This window comes from Mauremys reevesii, linkage group 7, assembly GCF_016161935.1.
Source record: "Mauremys reevesii isolate NIE-2019 linkage group 7, ASM1616193v1, whole genome shotgun sequence".
In the NCBI taxonomy this organism is placed as follows: Eukaryota; Metazoa; Chordata; order Testudines; family Geoemydidae; genus Mauremys; species Mauremys reevesii.
Genome location: NC_052629.1, coordinates 95493986 through 95517972, shown reverse-complemented (window position 1 = coordinate 95517972; position 23987 = coordinate 95493986). Strand labels below are relative to the sequence as shown.

The 23987-nt window shown below is 54.2% G+C and overlaps 1 protein-coding gene across 1 annotated transcript in view; it reads left to right on the top strand.

Moving 5' to 3' along the window:
• LOC120369058 overlaps positions 1 to 23987 on the top strand; it is a 50224-nt gene that overhangs the window by 7613 nt on the left and 18624 nt on the right. Inside the window, exons 2-16 of the mRNA XM_039481949.1 lie at positions 1744 to 1847; positions 2429 to 2583; positions 3147 to 3315; positions 3734 to 3857; positions 4594 to 4709; positions 5288 to 5502; positions 6169 to 6277; positions 6691 to 6894; positions 7932 to 8011; positions 16726 to 17399; positions 18680 to 18934; positions 19036 to 19288; positions 19975 to 20403; positions 20524 to 20805; positions 21654 to 22525. Of these exons, the coding sequence (XP_039337883.1) occupies positions 1744 to 1847; positions 2429 to 2583; positions 3147 to 3315; positions 3734 to 3857; positions 4594 to 4709; positions 5288 to 5502; positions 6169 to 6277; positions 6691 to 6894; positions 7932 to 8011; positions 16726 to 17399; positions 18680 to 18934; positions 19036 to 19288; positions 19975 to 20403; positions 20524 to 20805; positions 21654 to 22525 (4041 nt within the window). The remainder of the gene's footprint in view (positions 1 to 1743; positions 1848 to 2428; positions 2584 to 3146; positions 3316 to 3733; positions 3858 to 4593; positions 4710 to 5287; positions 5503 to 6168; positions 6278 to 6690; positions 6895 to 7931; positions 8012 to 16725; positions 17400 to 18679; positions 18935 to 19035; positions 19289 to 19974; positions 20404 to 20523; positions 20806 to 21653; positions 22526 to 23987) is intronic.

Below are 23987 nucleotides of genomic sequence, written 5' to 3'. Positions count from 1 at the left end.
AGCATGCGCCTATAACCGCGGGGATGCTGCTTTCCCCCAAGTCTAGCTTTCCATACAGAGATCGCCAGCGCCCCTTTAAACGGCCAAAAGCACACTCCACAGTCATTCGGCACCGGCTCAGCCTGTAGTTGAACTGTTCCTTGCTGCTGTCAAGGCTCCCTGTGTACAGTTTCATGAGCCAAGGCATTAAGGGGTAAGCGGGGTCTCCAAGGATCACAATGGGCATTTCAATGTCCCCTACTGTGATCTTCCGGTCTGGGAAAAAAAGTCCCGGCCTGCAGCTTCCTAAACAGGCCAGTGTTCCGAAAGATGCGTGCATCATGCACCTTTCCATGCCAGCCTGTGTTAATGTCAATGAAACACCCACAGTGATCCACAAGTGCCTGGAGAACCATAGAGAAATACCCCTTCTGATTAACGTACTCGGGTGCTAGGTGGGGTGGTGCAGAATAGGAATATGCGTCCCATCTATCGCCCCTCCACAGTTAGGGAAACCCATTTGTGCAAAGCCATCCACAATGTCCTGCATGTTCCCCAGAGTCACGGTTCTTCTTAGCAGGATGCGATTAATGGCCCTGCAAACTTGCATCAGCACGATTCCAGCGGTCGACTTTCCCACTCCAAACTGGTTCCCGACCGATAGGTAGCTGTCTGGAGTTGCCAGCTTCCAGAATGCAATAGCCACCCGCTTCTCCACCATCAGGGCAGCTCTCAATCTCGTGTCCTTGCACCGCAGGGTGGGGGCGAGCTCAGCACACAGTCCCATGAAAGTGGCTTTTCTCATCCAAAAGTTCTGCACCCACTGCTCGTCATTCCAGACTTCCATGACGATGTGATCCCACCACTCAGTGCTTGTTTCCCGAGCCCAAAAGCGGCGTTCCACGGTGCTGAGCATTTCCGTGAACGCCACAAGAAATTTAGTGTCATACGCGTCAGGCGACTTGCTATCATTGTCGGACTCCTCATCACTTTGGATCTTAAGGAATAGCTCAACTGCCAAACGTGATGTGCTGGCGAGACTCGTCAGCATACTCATCAGCAGTTCAGGCTCCATTTCCCACAGAAATCGTGCTGCACAGAAACCGCTGAGAGAGTCAAGATGGCACCAAACGTGGACGGAAAAACAGGGATTGCTGGGATGTGAAGCGATGCATCACGGGGCATTGGGACAGGAAGCAGAATGACCTGCACCCTCCGCCCCCTTCCCACAACCCACAGTGCCAAAATGGCGCCAAAATGGGACGAGGTGCTCTGTGGGATAGCTGCCCATAATGCACCACTCCCAACACCGCTGCAAATGCTGCAAATGTGGCCACACTGCAGCGCTGGTAGCTGTCAGTGTTGCCACACTCCAGCGCTTTCCCTACACAGCTGTACGAAGACACCTGTACCTCCCAGCGCTGCACACCTGCAAGTGTAGCCAAACCCTAAGGCTCCTTTATGTTGCCAGAGAGTTGCAGAGGGGTCTGAGCATGAGTGAGAATCAGCCCCAGTGATTCTAGTGGGAGTTGCAGCAGGGTAATGAGAACAGAACGCCAGCAACTGTGTTGCACAGCCACAGCATGTGTAATGACAGCAACCACTGTTGTACATGGACACCGGGCACCAAGGATACTTTGCAAGCTCACAGCCCACAGGCTGGGATGTGTTGCAATGCTCCAGTGCTTTACGATCTGACCACCATCCACTGGGCCTCTGCAGAAATCCCTGACTTACTCTCTGTCTCCCTTCTCCCACCTGCAGTGGGACCTGGTGTGTAACTTGCAGAAGTTCCGGCAGATGGCTCAGTCAATCTACATGGCCGGGGTGCTGCTGGGAGCGCTCGTGCTAGGCGGTCTCTCTGACAGGTAAGCACAGGACAGGGACTCAGGAGACCTCTGTTCTATTCCCTGCTCTGTTGTGTGACCTGAGGCAAGTCCCTCTCTCTCTGCCCCACCTTTCCTTCTGGTACTCTGTCTGTTTGGGGCAAGCTCTCTGGGACGGTCTCTCGCTACAGCTCTGGGCAGTGTCCAGCACAATGGGGCCCTGATCTCAGTCAGGGGCGGAGCAGCGCTGGCACAATGGAGCTCTGTTCTCACTGAGTCTGTGCAGCACCTGGCGCAATGGAGCCCCAGTTTCAGTTGGGACCTCCCGGTCCTAGTGAATTAGCCCAATGATCTGTGTTATAGAGGAAGTCAGACTGGACAATCTAATTCTCCCATCTAGCCTTAAAATCTGTCAACCATCACTCCATATTGTCCCCATCTGGTTCATGGTCAGTCATCCATGGCAACCCAGCTGGACATGCCAGCTGGAAGCCAATGGTCCTATCAGCCCCGAGAATCACCTCCTCTCCAATCACATCACAGCCCATTTGACCCACAGCCGAGCCCTGACCACTACCTCAATGCCCGTAACTTATTCCCTTCTCTGTCCCCCTTTGACATAGGTTTGGACGCAAGGCAATGCTGATCTGGTCCTTTCTGCAGCTGGCTGTGATGGGAACCTGCACGGCCTTCGCCCCCAGTTACATCTTCTACTGTATCTTCCGCTTCCTGGGTGGGATGGCACTGTCTGGCACTGGGCTCAGCATCGCCTGCCTGAGTAAGCCCTGCCTGTTTAGCAGCTAGGTCTTAAGCTTCTCACCTCAACCCTTAACAGATACTGTGACTGATGTACTAAAAGGTGCAGTACCACCTGCTGGCACTGGGGATCTCCTGGTGGCTCCGTACACCTGCATGACCCTGACCTGCAGGTAGCAGAGAGAGGAAGTGCAGAGCATGCAAGAGGCTCCCATGGGGCTATTTCAGCTCAGGGTACTGGGATGTTTGCACATTCTCCTTGCTACCTCTGCAGCTGCCCTGGTCTATGGGCTGAAGCAGCTCCAGCCTCACAGGGTGTAATACCACCTGCTACCACTGGGGGAGCTGCAGCTCTGGAGGCTGCAATATCCCTGCCTACCAATGGGGGATCTGAAGGTAGCCGGGGCAAGAGTTGCTGTTTCCAATATGGCTATTTCAGCTCAAAGTACAGAGCTGTACATTCCCTCTGCTGCAGCCCTGCAGGGTGCAGTAACACATGGTGCCAGTGGGTCCGAGGAGAGTCAGGGCTAGCAGTATCCTGGTCACTGCCCATGGGCAGGTTAAACGAGGTTCCTTTCCTTGCAGTTGTGGAGTGGATCCCCACTGAGTTCCGCACCATCACCATTGCGATCACAGGATTCGTCTACACCCTGGGCCAGATCCTACTGGCGGGCTTGGCATATGGCATCCCAGACTGGCGCTGGCTTCAGCTGACTGTGTCTTTGCCTTTCTTCTTCTTCCTCATCTATTCCTGGTACGTGTCTCTGGAAATCTCTCCTTCTAGGCACAAGTGCTGTCCTCTTTCCTTGTGGTTGTTAGCAGACAGGGTGGGGGTGGTGTCTAGTGGTTAGAGCTGAGAGTCAGGCCTCCTGGATTCTATTCTCAGCTCTCGGAGAAGTGGAGTTACAGCAGGGAACTAGGAGTCAGGCATCTGAGTTTCAAGAGGGTGGCGCACTGGACTCCTGGGTTCTGTTCCTGGCTCTGCTGCTGACTCCTTTGGCAAGTTCCTGCGCCTGTCTGTGCCTCAGTTTCCCCCTCTGTAACACAGGGATAATTATCTTGTGCTGCATTACACTTCAGCTGATCCTGCTTTGAGGGCCCCGTCGAAGTTATGGGTCACATCACTGACCTTGGCTCTGCAAGAAAAACATTTGACTAGCCTTTTTCAACAGGTGGTTCGCAGAATCTGCTCGCTGGCTGGTTCTGGCAGGTAAAGATGACAGAGCAGTGAAGGTGCTCCAAAGGGTTGCCAGAATGAATGGGAAACGGGAAGAAGGGGAGAAGATTACCACAGAGGTAAAGAGACCCAATGGAGTCTTTAATGAAGGGCTTGATCCTCAGGTGGTCTAAACAAGACACAACTCCACTGGAGTCATTCATTTACACCAGCTGAGGATCAGGCCATTTAACTTTTTAATCTATCAGAGAACATAGAACCAGGGCCTGTCCCACCAGATTTCTAGCACAGGGCAAAGGAGATTGAATAAACCCTGATTTCAACAGAGAGCTGGCACAGCCCTGGCTTCCTCCCTTGCTCCAAAGTGACATTAACTTAGTCCCCTGTGGATATTTGTCCATGTTATAAAACCAGCACATCATTTCACACAACTGCCAGTCTGGGCTCAAAGGAGGCCCAGGGCAGGGATAGCAGCTGTGGCTGTGAGTCAGGATTGAGGGCCACTGGCAGAGTGAGGGCGGGGAGTAGGGTTCGAATAGCCGGGGGAGAGGGAGAGAGAGAGAGAGCTGTGTAACTGAGCTCTGATCTTAGTTGTGGCCTCTTGGTGCTACCATAATATACTAATTAATAGTACCAATAATACCAGACCTGTATGGTCAATACATGTGGACTCTATATTCCATCACAAGTAGGTCTTGTTGAACTGAAAGCTGAGGTCCATGGAAGTTTGCCTCAGTAAGGAATGACTAGCTGCCATTTGCCAGAGCAAGGAGCCATTGGCAGGTCCTGTGTTGTCATAGCTGAATCCATGGGGCTGTCATGTGCTTCCCAACTGACCCTTTTGTTTCCTACTAGATTCTAAAATCCAAAATGCAGAAGGAACTGTCAACGGTGAAGTCCTCCTACACTATCTCGGATCTGGTACGCACGCCCGCAATACGCCGGATATTCTGCTGCCTCTCAATTGTGTGGTAAGAGCACTTCTTCCCTTCGGCCCTGATCCTAAATCTGGGTCCGAATTAAGTTTGGCAGACCCAGTATCGATAACCTTAGTCCATTTCCGAGCATAGATAATCCACAGATTTTGGACATCTGTCTGCCTAAGGATTATTCATCCATGCTTCAATCCATCCCTAGACAAATGCAGATCTGTCTGTCTGTCTACCTTATGTGTCTATCTAGGTCTTATCTTGCAATCTGTCAGGTTCTTATCAGGTCTGTGGGTTTTCTCTCTAAAGCTGGTGCATTTTAGGGCCCTTTGTGTGTCCATTCAGTCCAGGACATCCCTGCTTTGAATAATGCCCCGCCCCCCACTCTGTTACATCACTGCACACACCAACCAGAGCACCCACAAGCGTTACACTAAAAGTTCCTCTGGACAACTCTACCCTGGAGGGGACATTGTGGCTGTTCACAGGGCTGGCACAAGGGCTTAGATTGCGCTCAAGTCCCATCTAGATTGGTCTTAAATTGTGACTAGGCCTGGAGCTAAATCTCACCAGGCTGCACACTCATTCCTTTGCCTCTCTCTCTCTATGGTGAACGGCAGGTTCTCTACCAGTTTCTCCTATTATGGGCTGGCCATGGACCTGCAGAACTTTGGCGTCAGTATCTACCTGATCCAGTTGATTTTTGGAGCTGTCGACTTCCCGGCCAAAGTGGTGGTCACCATCTCCATGTCCTACATTGGGCGCAGGATCACGCTCTCAGCCTTCCTCCTCCTGGCTGGGCTTGTCATCATTGCCAACATCTTTGTGCCCAGAGGTGGGTTTGGTCCAGTCCACATACGGCAATGCTTAGCGCATAACCGCCAAGAAATGTCAATGAGTCTAAAGTAACTCAAAGAAAGAGTAATTGACTCCCTCAGTATGCATCTCTCTCTCTCTTTCTCTATCTATCCATCCACATACATAACCGCCTATCTATCCATCCTTCTAGCCACATACACAACCACCTATCTATCCATCTACATATGTAACCGCCTATTTATCCATCCATCCATATACATAACCACCTATCCATACATCCACACACATAACCATCCATCCATCCATCCATTATCAGCTCATCCACATACATAACCATCCATCCATCCATTCATCAGCTCATTCACATACATAACCACCTATCTATCTCCTTACACAGCCATCTGTCTGAATAGACCTGAGGTAGGCGTGAGGTCAGAGGATAAAACAATCACGATGAGAGATGGAGAAGATTCTTACCCATGGAAGCGAGGGGAAAGGCCAGGTCTTGGAGAAGTGACGAAGGAAGAAAGAGCAGGGTTGGGGATATGCCAGGTGAAACAGGGCAGAGGAGAGAGGCTGCCAAGATTACAGTGCTGGGATGCAGAATGGAAGATAGGCACGGGAGAGCTCAGAGTTTGGAACAGGGTTCTAGCCCTGGATTCTCCTTGTCCCCTCTTTGCAGAGCTGCAGACAGTCCGCACATCACTGGCTGTGATTGGGAAGGGATGTCTTTCAGCTGCGTTCAACTGCGTGTTTCTATTCACAACCGAGCTCTACCCTACACCGATCAGGTAAGATGCTGTATTTCCAACTGACCCCTACTGAACCCTGCACCCAATTCCTTGCAGCACAGCGCCCCCTAGCATGGCACTGCAGCATTGGAGTCAGCACTGACTGAGAGGGGAGAGTATACCCCTACTGAGCCCCCACCCTGCTCCCTGCAGCACAGCGCCCCCTAGTGCCATGCTTGGGCATTGTGGTCAGCAGTGGCTGTGAGAAGAGAGCATCTCCTACTGAGCCCCCACCCTGCTCCCTGCAGCACAGCGCCCCCTAGTGCCATGCTGGGGCATTGGGGTCAGCACTGGCTGTGAAGGGTGAGCAGCACATCCTGCTGAGTCACTATTTAGCATTCCCAGCAGGTCTGCCCTCCCAGTACTGAGCTAATCCTTCCCTGTTCTGGATGGTTATTTCCCTGCAACGCCAGGCAGACCGGACTGGGCTTTGGAAGCACCATGGCCCGGGTAGGAGGTATTGTGGCTCCCTTGGCCAAGATGTTGGATGAATACTTCTCCTTCCTGCCGCCATTCGTCTACGGTGCTGCCCCAATCATCTCTGGCATTGTGGCCACCTTCCTCCCGGAGACTCTCAACCAACTACTGCCAGACACTGTGGAGGAGGTGGAGAGCAGGTTGGTCTGGTGGGGGGGGGTCTTCCTGTCTGACCCTGACACCTGCGGACAAGACAGGGCTTGGACTCCAAAGGCCAAAACACTCAGCTGGTGCTTGGGATCACCCCTGTCCCCACCCAGCCAGCAAGGCAAATTGTGCAGAGTTGTTATTATTTGTATGACTGTAGCACCCAGGTGTCCAGTCATGGCCCTGTATCCTGTTGTGCTAGGTGCTGTATAAACGGCTTCCTGATCATCCTCTATCCACTGACTGATTCCAGTGAGTGGAAAGAGACTGGGCATGTATGTTGAAAGATAGATAGCTCTCCAGGCCCCCATTGTACCAGGTGCTGCACAGACCCCAGCCAAGATTGGGGCCCCTGTTGTGCCCATAAACGCACAGTGAGATGGACTCATCCTGAAGAGTCTAAATCAGAGATCCCCAAAATGTGGGGTGTGCCCCCTAGGGGGCACAGAGGAATGTTCAAGGGGCATGGTGGGGCCTGGGCCAGCTCCCAGGGGGAGCAGGGAGGGAGCGCCACCCAGGCCTACTCCGCTCCCAGCTCTGGTCTGGCCCCGCCTCCAGCCTCAGCCCCTCTGTTCCTAGCCCCGGACCCACCCCCAGCTGCTGCCCCCTTACCCCGTCCATGTCCCCCACACTCCTGGAACTGCAGCCGTGCTCCCAATCCCAGCTCAGGGTGTGTGTGCACGGACAGGGGTAAGAGGGGGCATGACAATGAAAAGTTTGGGGATTGCTGATCTAAATGGACAATGAGTGGCAGGAACAGAGGCAAGATAAGACTTGCCCAGTGTCACAGCAAGTCAACAGCTGAGTTGGGATTAGAACTGAACAACTCCTGAGTCCCCACCCAGAGCATCAACCACTAGACTACGGAGCTCTTTGGGGGTATACTGCCCTTGTATTGTTCCTCTAGTGAAGTTCAGCCCTGGTGAATAATGTCTGAGCCTCATCTTAGTATTCAAACTGGCTGGAAAGTAACTTATGCTTGTTTTGCCTCTCTGCTTCATTGGTATTTCCCTCCCTCATTTCATCAAAGGTCCCAAATGAAGAGGAGTAAAGACACCAAAGAGAAGATTCCCCTTCAGAACCAGAAGAAAGTTCTGCTCAAAGAGACTTGCTGATGGCACTTGGACCCAGATGCCAATGGGGGTTGCGGGGTAGCAGCAGCTCAGTTTCAAATATTCCTCCATCCAATTACACATACTCTCACAGTTAACACCTTGTCCCTTGAGACCCACACGCAGGGTGGGCTTTTGCACACAAGGATTCAGGGGGGAAAGGGGTTAAATCTGCACCACAGCTTGGGGGAAAGGTTGCAAGAGAGAAACCTATTAGGAAAGGAATGTGTGGACTGATTCAAAGCTCTCAAGAACAGGCAGGAACCCTCCACCCCCAGGGCTAACCAAAGCTCTGAGTATGCCAAGGAGTACAATGATGCCCTTTATCTCCTAGGTGGCATCAGCTTTCTGTAATGCAACCTTTCCCCCCGCGCTTTGAAAGGAGTCAGGGACAAACTCTTCTGCTTTCAGAGGCTACTCTGCACCTGCCTGTCACAAGAGGTGGATAAAGATTACAGACCCCACTGGAAATATAGCCGGGATGACACTATCCCAAAGCTTAAGTTTCAGCCTATGCACTGGAGAAAACAAGTCTTTGTATACTGGGGAGCAAACATGGCCCTATAATAAACACACAGTCATTTCACAGCACAGTGTCTTGTGATTACTAAACCTCTGAGCCCAGGGCTGGTTCAGTGAGATGCAACAGATTGGGGGAAAATATATGCAACAGTGCATGTGAGCCTTTCTGCCCCCTAGTGGCTGGCCCTTGCAACTACAACACCTGGCTGAGCTGCTCTTCTAGCTCAAACAGTAGTAATAATAATTATATGTAGCACTTAGATAGTGTTTTTCAGGGCCACCTGGGGGGAGGGGGCAAGTGGGGCAATTTGCCCCAGGCCTAGGGCCCTGCAGGGGCCCCCAAGAGAATGCCCCGGCCCCGCCTCCGCCTTCCCCCATACCCCGGCGCCTCAGCATGCCGCGTACAGGAGCGGCCCTGGACAAAGCTAAAGTGGCGTGGCTCTAGCAGGGCCTGAGCTCCGCCCTGCTCAGAGCCGCGTGGTAAGTGAGCGGGGCTGTGAGCTTCAGGGCCCCACTGGAGTCACGTCACTGCAGCGCCGTCCAGGGACGCTCCTGGACGCGGCGCGGTGAGGCTCCGGGAGAGGGGGAGGCGGGCGTAAGCAGCATGGCAGGGGGCCGGGGCTGGGGGCGGGGCTGGATAAGGGGCAGGGAGTCCTGGGGACAGTCAGGGCACAGGGAGGGGGCAGAGGTTCTGGGACGGGGGCGGTCAGGGGACGGGGAATGGAGGTTGGATCATGGGCATTCCGGGGGTCTGTCAGGACTCGGCAGGGGGTCGGGGCAGTCAAGGGACAGGGAACGGGGGGTGGGGTCCCAGGGTGGTGGTTGAGGAGCAGGTCTTGGGAGGGGGCGGCGAGGGGACAAGGAGCAGGCTGGGTCAGGGATTCTGAGGGTGGCAGTCGGGGGGCAGGAAGTGGGTGGGAGTTGGATAGCGGGCAGGGCCAGGCTGTTTGGGGAGGCACAGCCTTCCCTACCCTAAAGCTCATTCAGCAGTTTGAGGCTTGCAGTCAGCTATTTAACACAAAGAGTCAAGCTGTTATCTTTTTCATGGGGGAGGAATCACATGAGAAGAGCAATATTCTACACCACCTACCTCCTTCCCAACCCTACTAAGGGAGACCCCCCCTCCCCTGCATTCCCCGAGGCTCCAGAGGGGTTAATTCAGTGGTTCTAAAACTTTTGTACTGGTGACCCCTTTCACATAGCAAATTTCTGAGTGTGACCCCCCCCTTATAAATTAAAAACAATTGTTTATATATTTAACACTGTTATAAATGCTGGAGGCAAAGCAGGGTTTGAGGTGGAGGCTGACAGCTCACGACCCCCAGTAATAACCTTATATCCCCCTAAGGGGTCCTGACCCCCAGTTTTAGAACCCCTGGGTTTTAGCACCCTGTGTCCATTCACATGAATGTGCTATTTTGAGCATTTCAGTTTTCACAACAAAAGCTCATCCCAGATTCTGGAACAAGCTCAAATGCTCAGTTTGTGGAGTATGTACATAAGCTGTACTAAAGACAAACCCACAGTAACCATCTCCAGTTTGTGAGGGACCCCGTGGAGCCAGTCTCTAGGAAACAGATACATTCATCGAGGTTAAGCCCATTAATGGCTATTAGCAAGGATGGGTAAGGAATGGTGTCCCTAGCCTCTGCTTGTCAGAGGGTGGAGATGGATGGCAGGAAAGAGATCACCTGATCATTACCTGTTAGGTTCACTCCCTCTGGGGCACTTGGCATTGGCCATTGTCGGTAGACAGGATACTGGGCTGGATGGACCTTTGGTCTGACCCAGTATGGCCATTCTTATGTTCTAAGCTAAATGAACCCAAAGTTATGGAGACAGATATGAGCCAAGGAAGCCAGCAGAGTATCAGAAACCTGGAAAAATCTCTGACTGGATGGGCTCAGGCGTTTGGTCACAAGCTGAGGTGGTTCAAAAGTTTTGGATTTTTTTTTTAAGCAGAATTTTTTTATTGTTTCTTTAAACAAACACAGCAAGCAGCAAATATTTGGCCACACACTTCTGAAACCCCAAACCATGTTCAGGTTTTGGCAGACTAATTTCAGCTTTTCAATTAAAAAAACACAACAAATTTTGAAGGAAAACAGACATTGGCCGGAATTTTTTTCTGCTTTATAAAAACCCCTAGTTTTCGATCCAGAAAAAGTTTTGACAGAAAATATTTGTCCAACCCTTTTAATGAGCTTTAGTGCCTTTTAGCACTAGCTGATGCTGAGAACCAGTGATAACTTGTAAAGGTGACTTGAAAAGAAGTTTTCTCAAAACTGAGTTTGTGCCGAGATGCGGAAGGTTTTTAAATGTTTATTTTTCCCAAGGCTTCCCCGGGAGGAGGAGGGGCAAGTGGGGCAATTTGCCCTGCAGGGACCCCCACGAGAATATAGTATTCTATAGTATTGCAACTATTTTTTATGGAAGAGGCTCCTGAAATTGCTTTGCCCCAGGCCCCCTGAATCCTCTGGGCAGCCCTGGTGCTTTTTATTAGCAGATCTCAAAATGCTTTACAAAAGAGGGGAGTATCATTATCCCTGTTTAAAGGTGGGGGAAACTGAGGTGCAGAGAGGGGGAAATGACTTACTCAAGATCACCCAGCAGCAGAGCCAGGTCTTCTAAGTCACAGGGCAACAATCAGTCCTTTAGGCCACATGGCACTGGGCATCAGTGGTTCTACTGGCTGCTTCCAGCTGCCTCCTCCATGTCTGCCCCATTCTCCTGTCTCTAGATACCCATAATGCTCAACCCCCATTGCTGTAAATTGCAAATACTTTCCTTAGATGGAGAAGCTCTGAGGTGAAGCTTTCTCTGTAGTGCTGTTCCCTTGGCCTCAGTATTCAGGGCCTTGTAGAGTTCTTTCCATTAGCAGGAGAAATTGATGATATAGACAGGTATGTTCCTGGTAGGTTTTCATAGATTCACAGAGTTTGAAGTCAGAAGGGCTCATTATATAATGTAGTCTGATACCCTGTACGGAGCCCAAATAACTTGTGTTTGGCTAAAGCACCTTCCAAGCAGGGCAGCCAGTCTGGATTTGGAGACATCAAACGACGGAGAATCCACCACTTGCCTCAGGAGTTTGTTCCAATGGCTAATCATCCGCACTGGGAAACACTGTTGCCTCTAATTGGAATGTGTCTGGCTTTAACTTCCAGCCATTGGTTCTTGTTCTGCCTCTCTTGCTAAGCTAAAAAACCCTTTAGTATCTGGGATTTTCTCCCCATGAAGGTCCTTGTACACTGTTGTCAAGTCACCTCTCAATCTTCTTTTCCTTGAGAAGCTAAACAGAATGAGCTGCCCAGGTCTCTCACTGTCAGGCATCTTCTCCAGCCCTCAAATCGTTTCTCTGGCTCTCAGCTGCACCCTCACCAATTTTTCAACCTCCTTTCAAGAATGTGCGCACCAGAGGCAGTATTCCACTCTGGGTCTCATCAATGCCTTATACAGAGGTAAAATTTCCTCCCTGCTTCTACTCACTACTCCCCTGTTTATACAACTAAGGATCGCATTGGCCCTTTAGGCCCCAGCATCTCACCGGGAGCTCATGATATAATCTAGTTTATTCACAAAGAATGCACACAGTCTTGTTTCCCCGAGCACAGAAGAAAATAACAACAGCCAATAGTTTCCCTGCTCAGAAATCCCCAAGTCTGCCCCACAAACAGGCTCTGTGCCCAAGAAGCCCTGCCTCTCTGCATCCTCTCAGGCTCCCACAACTGTTTCTGGCTTCCTGCCTCAAGCATACTCAGGATGCAAAACCAACCTCCTAGCCCCTGCGTCTGCAACCCGGGAAATCCCTCAGCAGGCAGGGTGTAGCTCTGAGCTTCTGGTGGGGAGGGGGGTCACTTCATTCTTTGTAGCTGGCTCTACTGCATGAAGGGGCTTAATTGCTTCTTCCACAAATTGAAACGGGGCTTGGCACACCCATCAGATTTAGCGAAGTCTGTGATTGTCTTTCAGCGGTTCTCAAACTTCATTACACCGCGACTCCAGGAGGGGGGACCGAAGCCTGAGCCCGTCTGAGCCCCACCGCCCCGGGTGCGGGGGCCAAAGCCAAAGGGCTCCATCACTGGGAAGTTGGGCTCAGGCTTCTGCTTCAACCTCGGGTCCCAGCACGTCTAACGCCAGACCTGGTGACCCCATTAAAATGGGGCCACGACCCACAGTTTGAGAACCCCACGTCTTTGGTTTTAATGCACCATGAAACTACACTTGAAGCTGATTTGTAAATAAAGATCTCTTAGGAAGAGAGACTGTTAAATTGTTGTTGGTGGGTTCATACAGAACTATGCTCAATTTTTGTAAATTGATTTTAGTTAGATTATTAGATTGTGATTTTTCCATTTACCAATCAGGCAACCCCCTGAACCAATAAAGGACAGTGTGAAAAAAAAAAGAACTCACTTGATGGCCACTGATAATAATCCCTAGTTCTTGCCTAGGGCTTTGCAGCCATGCTTCTCAAAGCGCTTTATAAAGGCGGTCAGGACTGTTATCCCAGATTTACAGATGGGGGTGGGGTGTCTAACTTGTCCGAATATCCCTTTTCAAAATGAGACGTTTTGTTTTCAGTTTCTAAATGACTGTCTTGAGGTTCCCACAGCCCCTTTCCAGGCCAGGTGTCCCATCCCATTGTTCTGTGGAGGGGAAGTTCTTGGACTGTGCTCAGGACTGTGAGTCGCCCTGTCACCCCTGCCTCCAACGAAAGGGCATTCCCTGTGGCAGCTGGGTGTCAGCTCCCTCCCTCATGCACTGCCCTCTGGGCAATGCCAGCCCTAACCTGGTCATTGCACCCCATTCCCTTCAAATCGTTCCCCTGCGAGATCCAGCCCCTGACACTGGCTACTCCCAGCAATCCCAGTACCTCTGCCCCCAACGCTGTGGTAGGCTCCAGGGTATCAGTTGTACCTTAAACCACCGCTCCTGCAAGCCACGCAGCACTTGCGGGCACCTACAGGGACACACAGAAACAAGAGAGAGGGGTAGAAATTGGGGGGGAGGAGGAAGAGAGGGGCCAGGCCCTGGTTTGCAGGGGGGAGGAAGAAGAGAGGGGCTGGGCCATGGTTTGCAGGAAGGCGGGAGGCATAGGTGCTGGAACTAGGGCTGTTTGGGGTGCTACAGTACCCCCCGGCTTGAAGTGGTTTCCATCATATACAGGGTTTACAGTTTGGTTCAATGGCTCTCAGCACCCCCCCTGTAGAAATTGTCCCAGCATCCCTGGGGGAAGGAGGAAGGGGCTGGGCCATAGTTTGCACTCAGTAGCTGCTCCTGCGGTAGCCTCTGCTCCTACTTCCCTCCCCATGACAGGCTGCAGCCGCCATTGATTCTGCAGTGCAGATGGCAGAGCTGCCTCCTCTGTTTGCCCGGGTCAGACAGGGACCCTCACAGAGCTGTGGGTCAGGGCACAGACTGGCTATGTGAGCTCATACTGCCCTGCTCAACCCCACAGAACAGAACTGCCCCACTTCTGCTGAGCTCCTCAGCTTTTCCCTCCCCCACAGCAAACATACGACATGACCCAAAAGAAATATCTGTCCATCCATCTATCCCCATGCACATCCCCCCATCCCCATATGTATCAATTTATCTATGCCAGTCACTGGTACCTGGGAACCAAGACAAACAACAACCCATAATGCAACAGTCTTAGGATCATATCTCATATCTCTTTTTTACTCAGCTATTATCCTTCATTAAAACCCCCCAAATGGCTTGATTGAGGCCCCTAGCACTTGAGCTGCAAGGCGAGAGTGGCAGCATGTAACAAACAAAGGACACCTCCTCTAAGCCAATCAGCCTACTAGGCTGACTCTGGCAGTTCTGGACATACCAAGACACTCCTCAGACATCAAAGCTACACCACAGCAAGAAGAGCCTCGTGAGGAAGAATGGCCTCAGAGTTAATGCATGAGATGAGGACTCACGAATTCAGGGCTCCATCCCCCGTTCAGTTACAGACACTTGGGCAACTCATTTTGGCTCGCCCCGTGCCTCAGTTTCCCCATCTGTAAAAGGAAGATAATAGAGCAGGGCAGGTTTTCCATCCAGAGAAAATTCATTGGGATTCCAAAAATATTTCCAGCCTGGAATCAGGATGAAAAGTTGAAAACTCAAAATATTTCAAAATTAAAAAAGAAAAAATTGGTTTGGTCAGTTGAAACGTTTTGTTTATCTTTCAACCATTTTGTATTTTCCAAAGCTTTTTTTCTGTAATTAGCTCAAATTTCTAAACAAAAAGCCATTTTACACTGAAAAACTGAAATTTGTCATCTCCAAGTTTTCATCTTCAAATCTTTTTTCTTAAAATGTTTTAGAGTTGAGACATTTGTCAGAAATGACACTTTCCTGCAAAACCCTTTTGCTAAATTTTTTCAGACCAACGCTAATTACAACCCTCCCTTTGGTCGGTCTTGTCTATTTAGACTGTAAGCTCTTTGGGACAGGGATGGCTCACACTACGGGGTTGTACAATCCCTGGCACAACAGGGCTCCAATCTCAGCTGGGTATATCTAGGTGGTATTTTAAGAACAGTGATGACTCAGGACTAGGGTGACCAGATGTCTCGATTTTATAGGGACAGTCCCAATTTTTGGGTCTTTTTCTTATACAGGGTCCTATTACCCCCTGTAGCGAGGTGGTGGGATACCCCACAGCCCCACTGAGGGACGAGCCTCCCCTAGCACCAATGTGGGCGGACCCAGTGGGTCCTGTGCCCGCCCCCCAGAAGTCACGGTGCAGGACAGGAAGTAGAAAAGCCCCGCTGCAAAGCTCAGTAGAAAGTCAGCCGCCGGAGAGGCCAGATGCCTGTGGGCCGGGCCGGCTTTAGGAAGTGTGGGGCCCGATTCGAACAGTTTCGACGGGGCCCCAGCAGGGATGACTAAAAAAACATGTGGGGCTTGTACTCACCGAGTGGTGCTCCGAGTCTTCGGCGGTGGGTCCTTCACTCGCTCCGGGTCTTCAGAAGCACTGAAGGACCTGCCACCGAAGACCCGGAGCGAGTGAAGGACCTGCCGCCGAAGACCTGGAGCGCTGCCGGGTGAGTAAAAAATTAAAAAGGAGCCTCTAGCCAGGGAAGGGATTCTCAGCCACTTGCACCCCCCTCTCGCGGTGGCCCTGCCACTGGGCGTGGGGCCAGGGGTGAGCTGCAGACGGTTCGCAACGGTTCGCGCGAACCGTTTGCTAAAATTAGACGCCGGACAGAGAACCGGATGCTAAAGTTCTCTGTCCGGCGTCTAATTTTAGCAAATGGTTCACGCGAACCGTTGCGAATAGGGTGACCAGACGTCCCGATATTTGCTTGTTTGTCCCGCATCCTGACCAATGTTAGGTCGGGACACTGGGCAAACAAGCAAAGGCTCCGGAGCCCGAAAGGGCTCGCACCCTCCCCTGCCCCGACTCCGCACCCTCCTTCCCCCATTGGATCCCTCCCCAAATCGCCGCCCCCTCACTGCCCCATTGGCTCCCTCCCCAAATCCCCGCCTCTTACCAAGCACGCCATGCCCAGGAGACGCAGGGGAGCACGGAGTCGGGGTGAGTGTGAGTCCGGCCTGGCACCTGGAGGGAGAGTAGGGGGGCGGCCCTTCTCCCTACCTGGACAGCGGCACTCGGGAGCAGCCACTGCTGCAGCTCCCACTGCCGCGGGGGGAGGACGTGACCAAGCACGTGGCGCCTGGGCCCGAATCTGGGCCTGCTGCGGGGACCCAGCAGCGCGCACGCTGCGCCCAGCCCCTGGCCAGTCGCGTCTGGGCTGGCTGCCCAGCTGGTGCAATCCCGCGGCGGAGGCATCGGCAGCCCAGCCCCGTTCGTTCCCCTGTGGGACCTGGGGGGGCTGGGGCCTGCTGCCCCTATTCCGGGGCCGCCCGCGGCATTGCACCAGCTGGGCAGCCAGCCCAGATGTGACTGGCCAGGGGCCAGTGCCCGCTGGGTCCCCACAGCAGGCCCAGACTCAGGGGGTTCGTGGGCGCCAGAGCTGCAGCCGCCGAGCCTGGCCAGCGGCCGCTTCCTCCCTCCGCGGCAGTGGGAGCTGCAGCAGCGGCTGCTCCCGAGTCCCGCTGCCCAGGTGGGGAGAAGAGCCGCCGCCTGGCCCCGCAGGCCACCCCCTACTGGCTCGGGTGGAGCTAGGACAGTAGCCCGGGGTCCCCTCTCCGTCCCTGGCGTGTGTGGGGGGCGCCGCACAGCCGGGGCAGCATCGCCGTCCCCGCGCCGCCCGGCTGTTGAGCGCCTGCAGCTCCCCTCCTGGAGCCTCGCCCGAGCACCCGGCCCCTGCCGTGCAGAGAGCGTGCGGCGCCGCCAAGCCCCGCTGCGGCGCCTGACCCGGCCGTTCCCGGGGGGGGCGCCCCTGGAGAGGGCTAGGGCCGAGGGCGCGGTTAGCTCTGCCACGCAGTGTGACCCTGCCAGAGGAATAATGCGCAGGGACTCGCTAGGGCCTGGTGCCGGGCCAGGAGTTGGCAGCAGCAGCCTTTCTCCTACTTTACTGCGCCTAGTGAGAACACCACCCTGTTCTCAGAATGGAGCCTATGTACCAAGCATCAGGGTGCAGTGGGCATCATCCTCTTCTAAGCCAGGGGAACCAGTGTCTGACTCTAGCGAGGGACAGATCTACCTCAGCAACAGGTGTGTGAAGAGGCTGCTGGAGATTATAGAAGGGTCTGAGTTTCTCAGGCTGCAGGTGGAGGGAGGTGGCTGCTCTGGATTCCAGTACAAGTTTTCCTTGGACACAGTTATCAATCCTGATGACAGGTTGTTTGAACAAGGTGGTGCTCGTGTTGTTGTGGATGGGGACAGCCTGGCCTTTGTGAAAGGTGCAATGGTGGATTTCAGCCAGGAGCTAATCCGCAACTCATTCCAGGTGGTGAGCAATCCACAGGCTGAGAAGGGCTGCTTGTGTGGAACATCCTTCTCTGTCAGACTCTGAGTGGACTCCTCCTTGGGTGTTGCTTGGGTGGACATTGAGCCAGAGACTGTCCTCAGCATTGTCTCCAAGGGTTTCTCATTTTGCTATTTTCTCAGCTTCCCCAGTTGTCCTCCTCAATCTGTTATACAGTTACTGCAAATATCCCCGTTTGCCTATTTGAACTGAGTCTGCAGCCAAGACCTATAGGGCTCTCCCTCCAAGGGTTTGAAATAGGCTTTAAATCCCACACAAAAGCATCTTCTGTCCTCTATGAAGCTCCAGGAACTGCTGAATATAATGAGTGGACGAACATCCCTCAAATCAGAACTTTTTATAGGGAACCTGTTGTTAAATCAGAACTTTTTATAGGGAACCCGTTGTTAAGATTTTGGCAGCTCATCACTGCGTGGGGCCCTCTTAGGCGCGGGGCCCGATTCAGGGGAATTGGTGGAATTGGCCTAAAGCCGGCCCTGCCTGTGGCCTAGCTCCAGGTTGGGGAACACAAGCAGGGCGGCCGACCCGAGGACTGGCCGGGCCAGCTGAGCCTACCCCTCGCCAGCTACCCCGAGGAGGAGCCGCGCCTACCCCTCGCCAGCTACCCCAAGGAGGAGCTGCACCTACCCCTCGCTAGTTACCCAGAGGAACCAGTGGTGCTGGAAACCTTACGATGGGGAGTCCGGAAGTAGCCTGGGGGCAGCAGACCCTGGCCTGGCCGCAGCAGGGCCAGAACCAATGTCAGTGTGTTGCCGTCAGGAACCCCACTGACGCAGCAGCAAATCTTCTGCCGCTGCTAGGGCCCTGGGCCGGGATGCAGTGGAGCAGGTGGGCCCGCGTCCCCCCTACCACCCCACTCACGGGTGGCAGTCTCCCCCTCGCACCAGATGCTCAGAAGCCGGAGCTCCTGACTGTGTGTTTGCTGCCCTGCCCTGACCTAGGCTCATATTGAACTATTGGCTCAGCCCCTGCTTAAGGGCCTGAGTTCCCGACTGTGTGTTTACTGGCCCGCCCTGACCCAGGGCTTTGGCCCAGAACGAACTAGTGCGAGGTGGTGGGATACCCCACAGACCCGTGGAGGGACAAGCCTTGGCCGAGCCCTTCTACACGTGGTACCAGAAGTGGGGATTCTTGCCCAGGATGTGGGCACGAGCCTTTGACCCCTGTGAGAAAGGGTCTGGGGGGGGGAACGGTCCCCCACAGGAGACATGGATTTATCCAAAATTTTTACGCTCCTGGCGAAGAATCAGGAGCGACAGCAGGCGGCTCAGTTCCAACAGCAACAGCAGCTTGTCCTGTATTGGGGGGCACAGCAGCAGCAGCAGATTTGGGACCTGACCGTGCAGAACCGAGAGTTTCAGCAGCAATGCTTGCAGCAGCTGGTGACGGCACTGCCTCGCACCAAGGAGCCCCAGCCGGGAGACATGGTTGGGTCACCCTGCCCCCCACTGCCCATCTGGCTGAAGATGGGACCGCAGGATGACCCTGAAGCCTTTTTGGTGACTTTTGAAAGGGTGGCACATGTCGCAGGGTGGACACCCGACCAGTGGGCCTCCCTTCTGGCCCCGTATTTGACGGGGATGGCCCAAACTGTGTACAGGGGCTATCCGCCGAGAATGCCTGGGACTATGCCCGGATAACGGCGGCGATTCTAGATGCCTTAGACATCAGCCCAGAAACCTTCCGACAGAGGTTCCAGAGTCTGTCCTACACCCCGGGTGCTCGACCCCGGTTGGTGGCCCAGGAGCTGAGAGACCTGTGCAAGCGGTGGCTACAGCCCGACAGGCGGAACCCCGAGCACCTCACTGAGCAAATCATCCTGGAACAGTTCGTCCATATCCTCCCATCACAGGGTAGGGCTTGGGTCCTCTGGCATCGGCCTCCAATGGTAGCCGCCGCTGTCGTCCTCATGGTAGACTTCTTTGCAGCGGAAGCCCCAGTCGGACCGGCTACTCAGGGCCACCCGCCAGGGCTCAAGCACCCTAACCTCAAGAGGAAGGCAAGTGCCCGGGTCAAACTATGAAATCCTCCGAGGAGTCAGGAGCCCCGTTATAGATGTCCTGAGGGACCCACTTGTGCAGGCCCAGAGATCGGGAGTGGCCGGGTCCCATGAAGTCCCCCCAGGGAGGCTCGGCCTAATCCGGATGACCAGAACTCGGGCCCTGATTCTCCTGTGGGAAACATGGACACCTGCAACGGGACTGCACAGAGATGGAGTGCAGCTTTGGGCACGTTTGCACCGGGGAAAACCGGGCCCAACTGCCGCAGGCCACCAAGGTCACCGTGCCCGTAGTTGTCAGGGAATGCCTGACGTGGGCCCTGGTCGACTCTGGCTGTGGCCAGACCCTAGTCCGACAAAGCCTAGGCCTCCAGGCGGACCCCTGCTTGGGAACCATCCAGTTGCAGTGCATCCACGGCGATGTCCGTCCTTACGCCAGTGCCCGAGTCTGACTAACCTTGGATGGGGTCATGCGGACGATGGTGGTTGGCCTGGCCCCGCTACTTGTCTACCCTGTGATCCTGGGATGGGATTGGCCAGACTTCTCTGGAGTCCTTCGTTCAAATGCCGAGGAAAGCCCCGACATCACCCCAGCATTGGAGGCGGACTGCTGCAAGGACCCCGCCAAGAAGGCGGAAGAACTGGACCCTATTAGACAGGAAGAAGAGCCCGAGGACCCCCCGCCCACATCTGCTGACGACCCCAGGGTCGACACTGACTTTTGCCGGGACCAACTGGGGGACCCTACCCTTAGTCGGGCATATGAGCAGCTGGCGGCCATGGATGGTGCTCTGATTGATCCAGGCCGAGCCCAGGTCTGGCCCCATTTCAAGCTACACCATGACTGCCTCTATCAGGTGGACCGAGATTCCCGCACCGGAGAGGTCCAGACCCAACTGCTGGTGCCTCAGTTCAACCACCGCGCAGTGATGAAACTTGCCCATGACGTCCCAGCTGCAGGGCACCTGGGTCAGGAAAAGACCCTTGCCTGGATTCTGACCTGATTCTTCTAGCCCGGGGTACACCAGGAGGAACGGGAGTATTGTAGTTCCTGTCCAGAGTGTCAGCTGGCTGCTCCCCCACGGACAGCCCTGATCCCCATGCCCATTGTGGAAACGCCATTTGAGCGGGTGGCCATGGATTTGGTGGGACCCCTCCTGAGAAGCAGGGCAGGGATTCTGTACATTCTAGTCATTGTGGACTATGCTACCCGTGTTCCCGAAGCCATCCCGCTCCGGAGCATCACCACCAGGGCCATCGCTGAGGAGCTCATCAAGGTCTTTGCCTGCATAGGCTTGCTCTGGGTGATCCTCACTGACCAGGGCACCAACTTCACCTCCAGGCTGCTGCGGCAGGTTTGCAACCTCCTGGGTATTAAGCAACTATGCACCTCCATTTACCACCCACAAACTGACAGCCTGGTATAACGGTTCAACCATACCTTGAAAACCATGCTGCGCAAGTTTTCCCTAGAGGACCTGCGCCGATGGGATCAGTTGCTCCCACCTCTGCTCCTGGCCGTCCACGAGGTACCCCAATCATCCACAAAATTTTCCCCCTTTGAGCTCTTATACGGCCGTCATCCGAGGGGGCTGCTTGACCTCATGAGGGAGATGTGGGAGCAAGCCCCGTCACCAGCCCAGGGCCTTCTGCAGTACGTCCTCCAGCTTCAGGGACGTCTCACATAAGCAGGAGCTCTAGCTCGGGAGAATTTGAAGGCGGGTCAGGAAGCTCAAGCCCAAACGTATAACCGGGAGGCCCGAGTCCGCGAGTTCGAACCCGGCGACCAGGTTCTGCTCCTTCTGCCCTCCAGCAATTCAAAACTACTGGTCCGGTGGCAGGGGCCATATGAGGTGGTTTGGAAGGTCGGGCCGGTCACCTATGTGATTAACCAGCCGGACTGGTGAAAAGGAGCCCAGCGATACCATATTAACCTCCTGAGGCCCTGGCAAGAACAAGAAGGCCTTCTAATTAATCCCTGCTCCCCGGAGCCCGAGCTAGGACCTTGTGTAACCCCGACCGAGGACTCCGCAATGCCTCAGCTCGGAGAATCCCTGACCGAGGAGCAACGAAAGCAGACCAGATGCCTCCTGCAGGCGTTCCCCAGAACGTTCACCGTCCAGCCAGGTTACACGACCCTCGTTTACCATACCATCCAGACGGAGCCGGAGGTGGTGATCCAGGAATCAAATAGGCCCTTGCCACATCATATGCAGCAGGTCGTAGAGGAGGAAGTCCGGGCGATGTTGGTGCTGGGGTTATCGAACCATCGCAAAGCGAATGGCGCAGCTCGGTAGTCCTGGTTCCCAAGCCGGATGGGACACAGTGCTTCTGTATTGATTTCTGCCATGTCAATTCCATTTTGAAATTCGACACGTACCCGATGCCCCCGGTTGATGAACTGCTGGACCGCTTAGGCAAGGCCGGCTTTCTCACTACTCTTGATCTGAGCAAGGGATACTGGCAGATCCCCCTCGACCCCGCCTCTCAGGAAAAGACCGTGTTTGCCATCCCCACGGGCCTCTACCAGTTCACTCAAATGCCCTTCGGGCTCCATGGTGCCCCAGCAACGTTCCAGCAGCTGATTGACCGCCTCCTTCAACTTCATCGAGAGTACGCAGCCGCATACCTGGATGACGTTGTTATTTACAGCTGCCGTTGGGAGAACCACCTGGAACAGGTAGCGGCCGTCCTGAGGTCCCTGCAAGCAGCAGGATTAATGGCCAATCCAAAAAAATGCCATATTGGGTGGCAGGAGACCACCTACCTGGGGTACACTATTGGGAGGGGACAAGTGAGCCCTTTTGTGGGAAAGGTTCAGGCCCTAGCAGCATGCTCACCACCCATCCCGAAGCGCCAAGTACTCCAGTTCCTCGGACTGGCGGGCTACTACCGACAATTCATCCCCGATTTCGACTCCATCGCAGCCCTGCTAACGGGACTCTTGACCAAAGCCATCCCCCGATGTGTGGAGTGGACCCCGGAGCGTGACCGCGTCTTCCAGGCCCTCGAAAACAGTCTCTGCCACGAGCCCATCCTATACAGCCCCGACTTTAACCGAGAGTTCATCCTTCAGACGGACGCCTCGGAGGTAGGCCTAGGGGGCGGTCCTGGCTCAGGAGGTGGATGGAAAGGAACACCCGGTTGTATACCTCAGTCAGAAACTGTTTCCATGAGAAAGAAACTAGGCGGTGATAGAGAAGGAGGCCCTGGCAATAAAATGGCCCTGACACACCTTGTGGTACTACATACTAGTCACCGACCGCGCCGCGTTACAGTGGTTGGCCAGAACGAAAAATAATAATAATATGAGGCTAATGCGTTGGTACCTGGCTCTACAGCCCTATGCTTATACTGTCCGCCATAGGGCCGGTAAGGACCACGCGACTGCTGACTTCTTGTCCCATCTCGGAGAGTTGGATGGGAGCCAGGCTTGTGGGCGGGGGGCGGGTGTAGCGAGGCGGTGGGATACCCCACAGCCCTGCTGAGGGAGGAGCCTCCCCTAGCACCAACATGGGCGGAGCCAGTGGGTCCTGCACCCAACCCCCAGAGGACACGGCACAGGACAGGAAGTAGAAAAGCCCCGCTGCACAGCTCAGTAGAAAGCCAGCCGCCAGAGAGGCCAGGTGCCTGTGGCCTAGCTCCGGGTTGGGGAATGCTGGCAGGCCGCGGCCGACCCGAGGACTGGCTGGACCAACCGAGCCTACCCCTCGCCAGCTACCCCGAGGAGCAGCCGCGCGTACCCCTCACCAGCTACCCTGAGGAGGAGCCGCGCGTACCCCTCACCAGCTACCCTGAGGAGCAGCCGAGCCTACCCCTCGCTAATTACCCGGAGGAACAAATGGTGCTGGAAATTGCTGAGGATGCCAGCCAAACCCAGATACCTTACGATGGGGAGTCTGGGCCGGGACGCAGTGGAGCGGGTGGGCCTGCGTCCCCCCTGCCACCCCACTCACGGGTGGCAGTCTCCCCCTCGCACCAGACGCTCAGAAGCCGGAGCTCCTGACTGTGTGTTTGCTGCCCCACCCTGATATAGGGCCTGGGCTCATATTGAATTATTGACTCAGCCCCTGCTTAAGGGCCTGAGCTCCTGACTGTGAGTTTACTGGCCTGTCCTGACCTAGGGCTTGGGCCCAGAGCAAACTAGTGCGAGGTGGTGGGATACCCCACAGCCCCGCAGAGGGAGGAGCCTCGGCTGAGCCCTTCTACACTCCCCCACCCTCTGTCCCGATTTTTTTACATTTGCTGTCTGGTCACCCTGCTCAGGACAAAGGCGGGCTTGTGGTATCTCAGCTAAATCTGGATCCTTTTTAGTTATTGTTAATTTCTAGTCCTGTGGTGTGAATAATATACTCACCCAAAGGCAATCTGGTTTAGCAGCTTGGATCAGTGTTTGTGTCACCTTTGCACTGGAAACATTTAGCGCCGTATCTAGCACATTGCTTTCAGACTCTCTCTTTTTTGGACTTAATCCATGCAAAACAAAGTAAAATTGTAACCAAGTGACCTGCTTTAGGCCTTATATAACCTTCTGAGGGATATATAAACCCCCA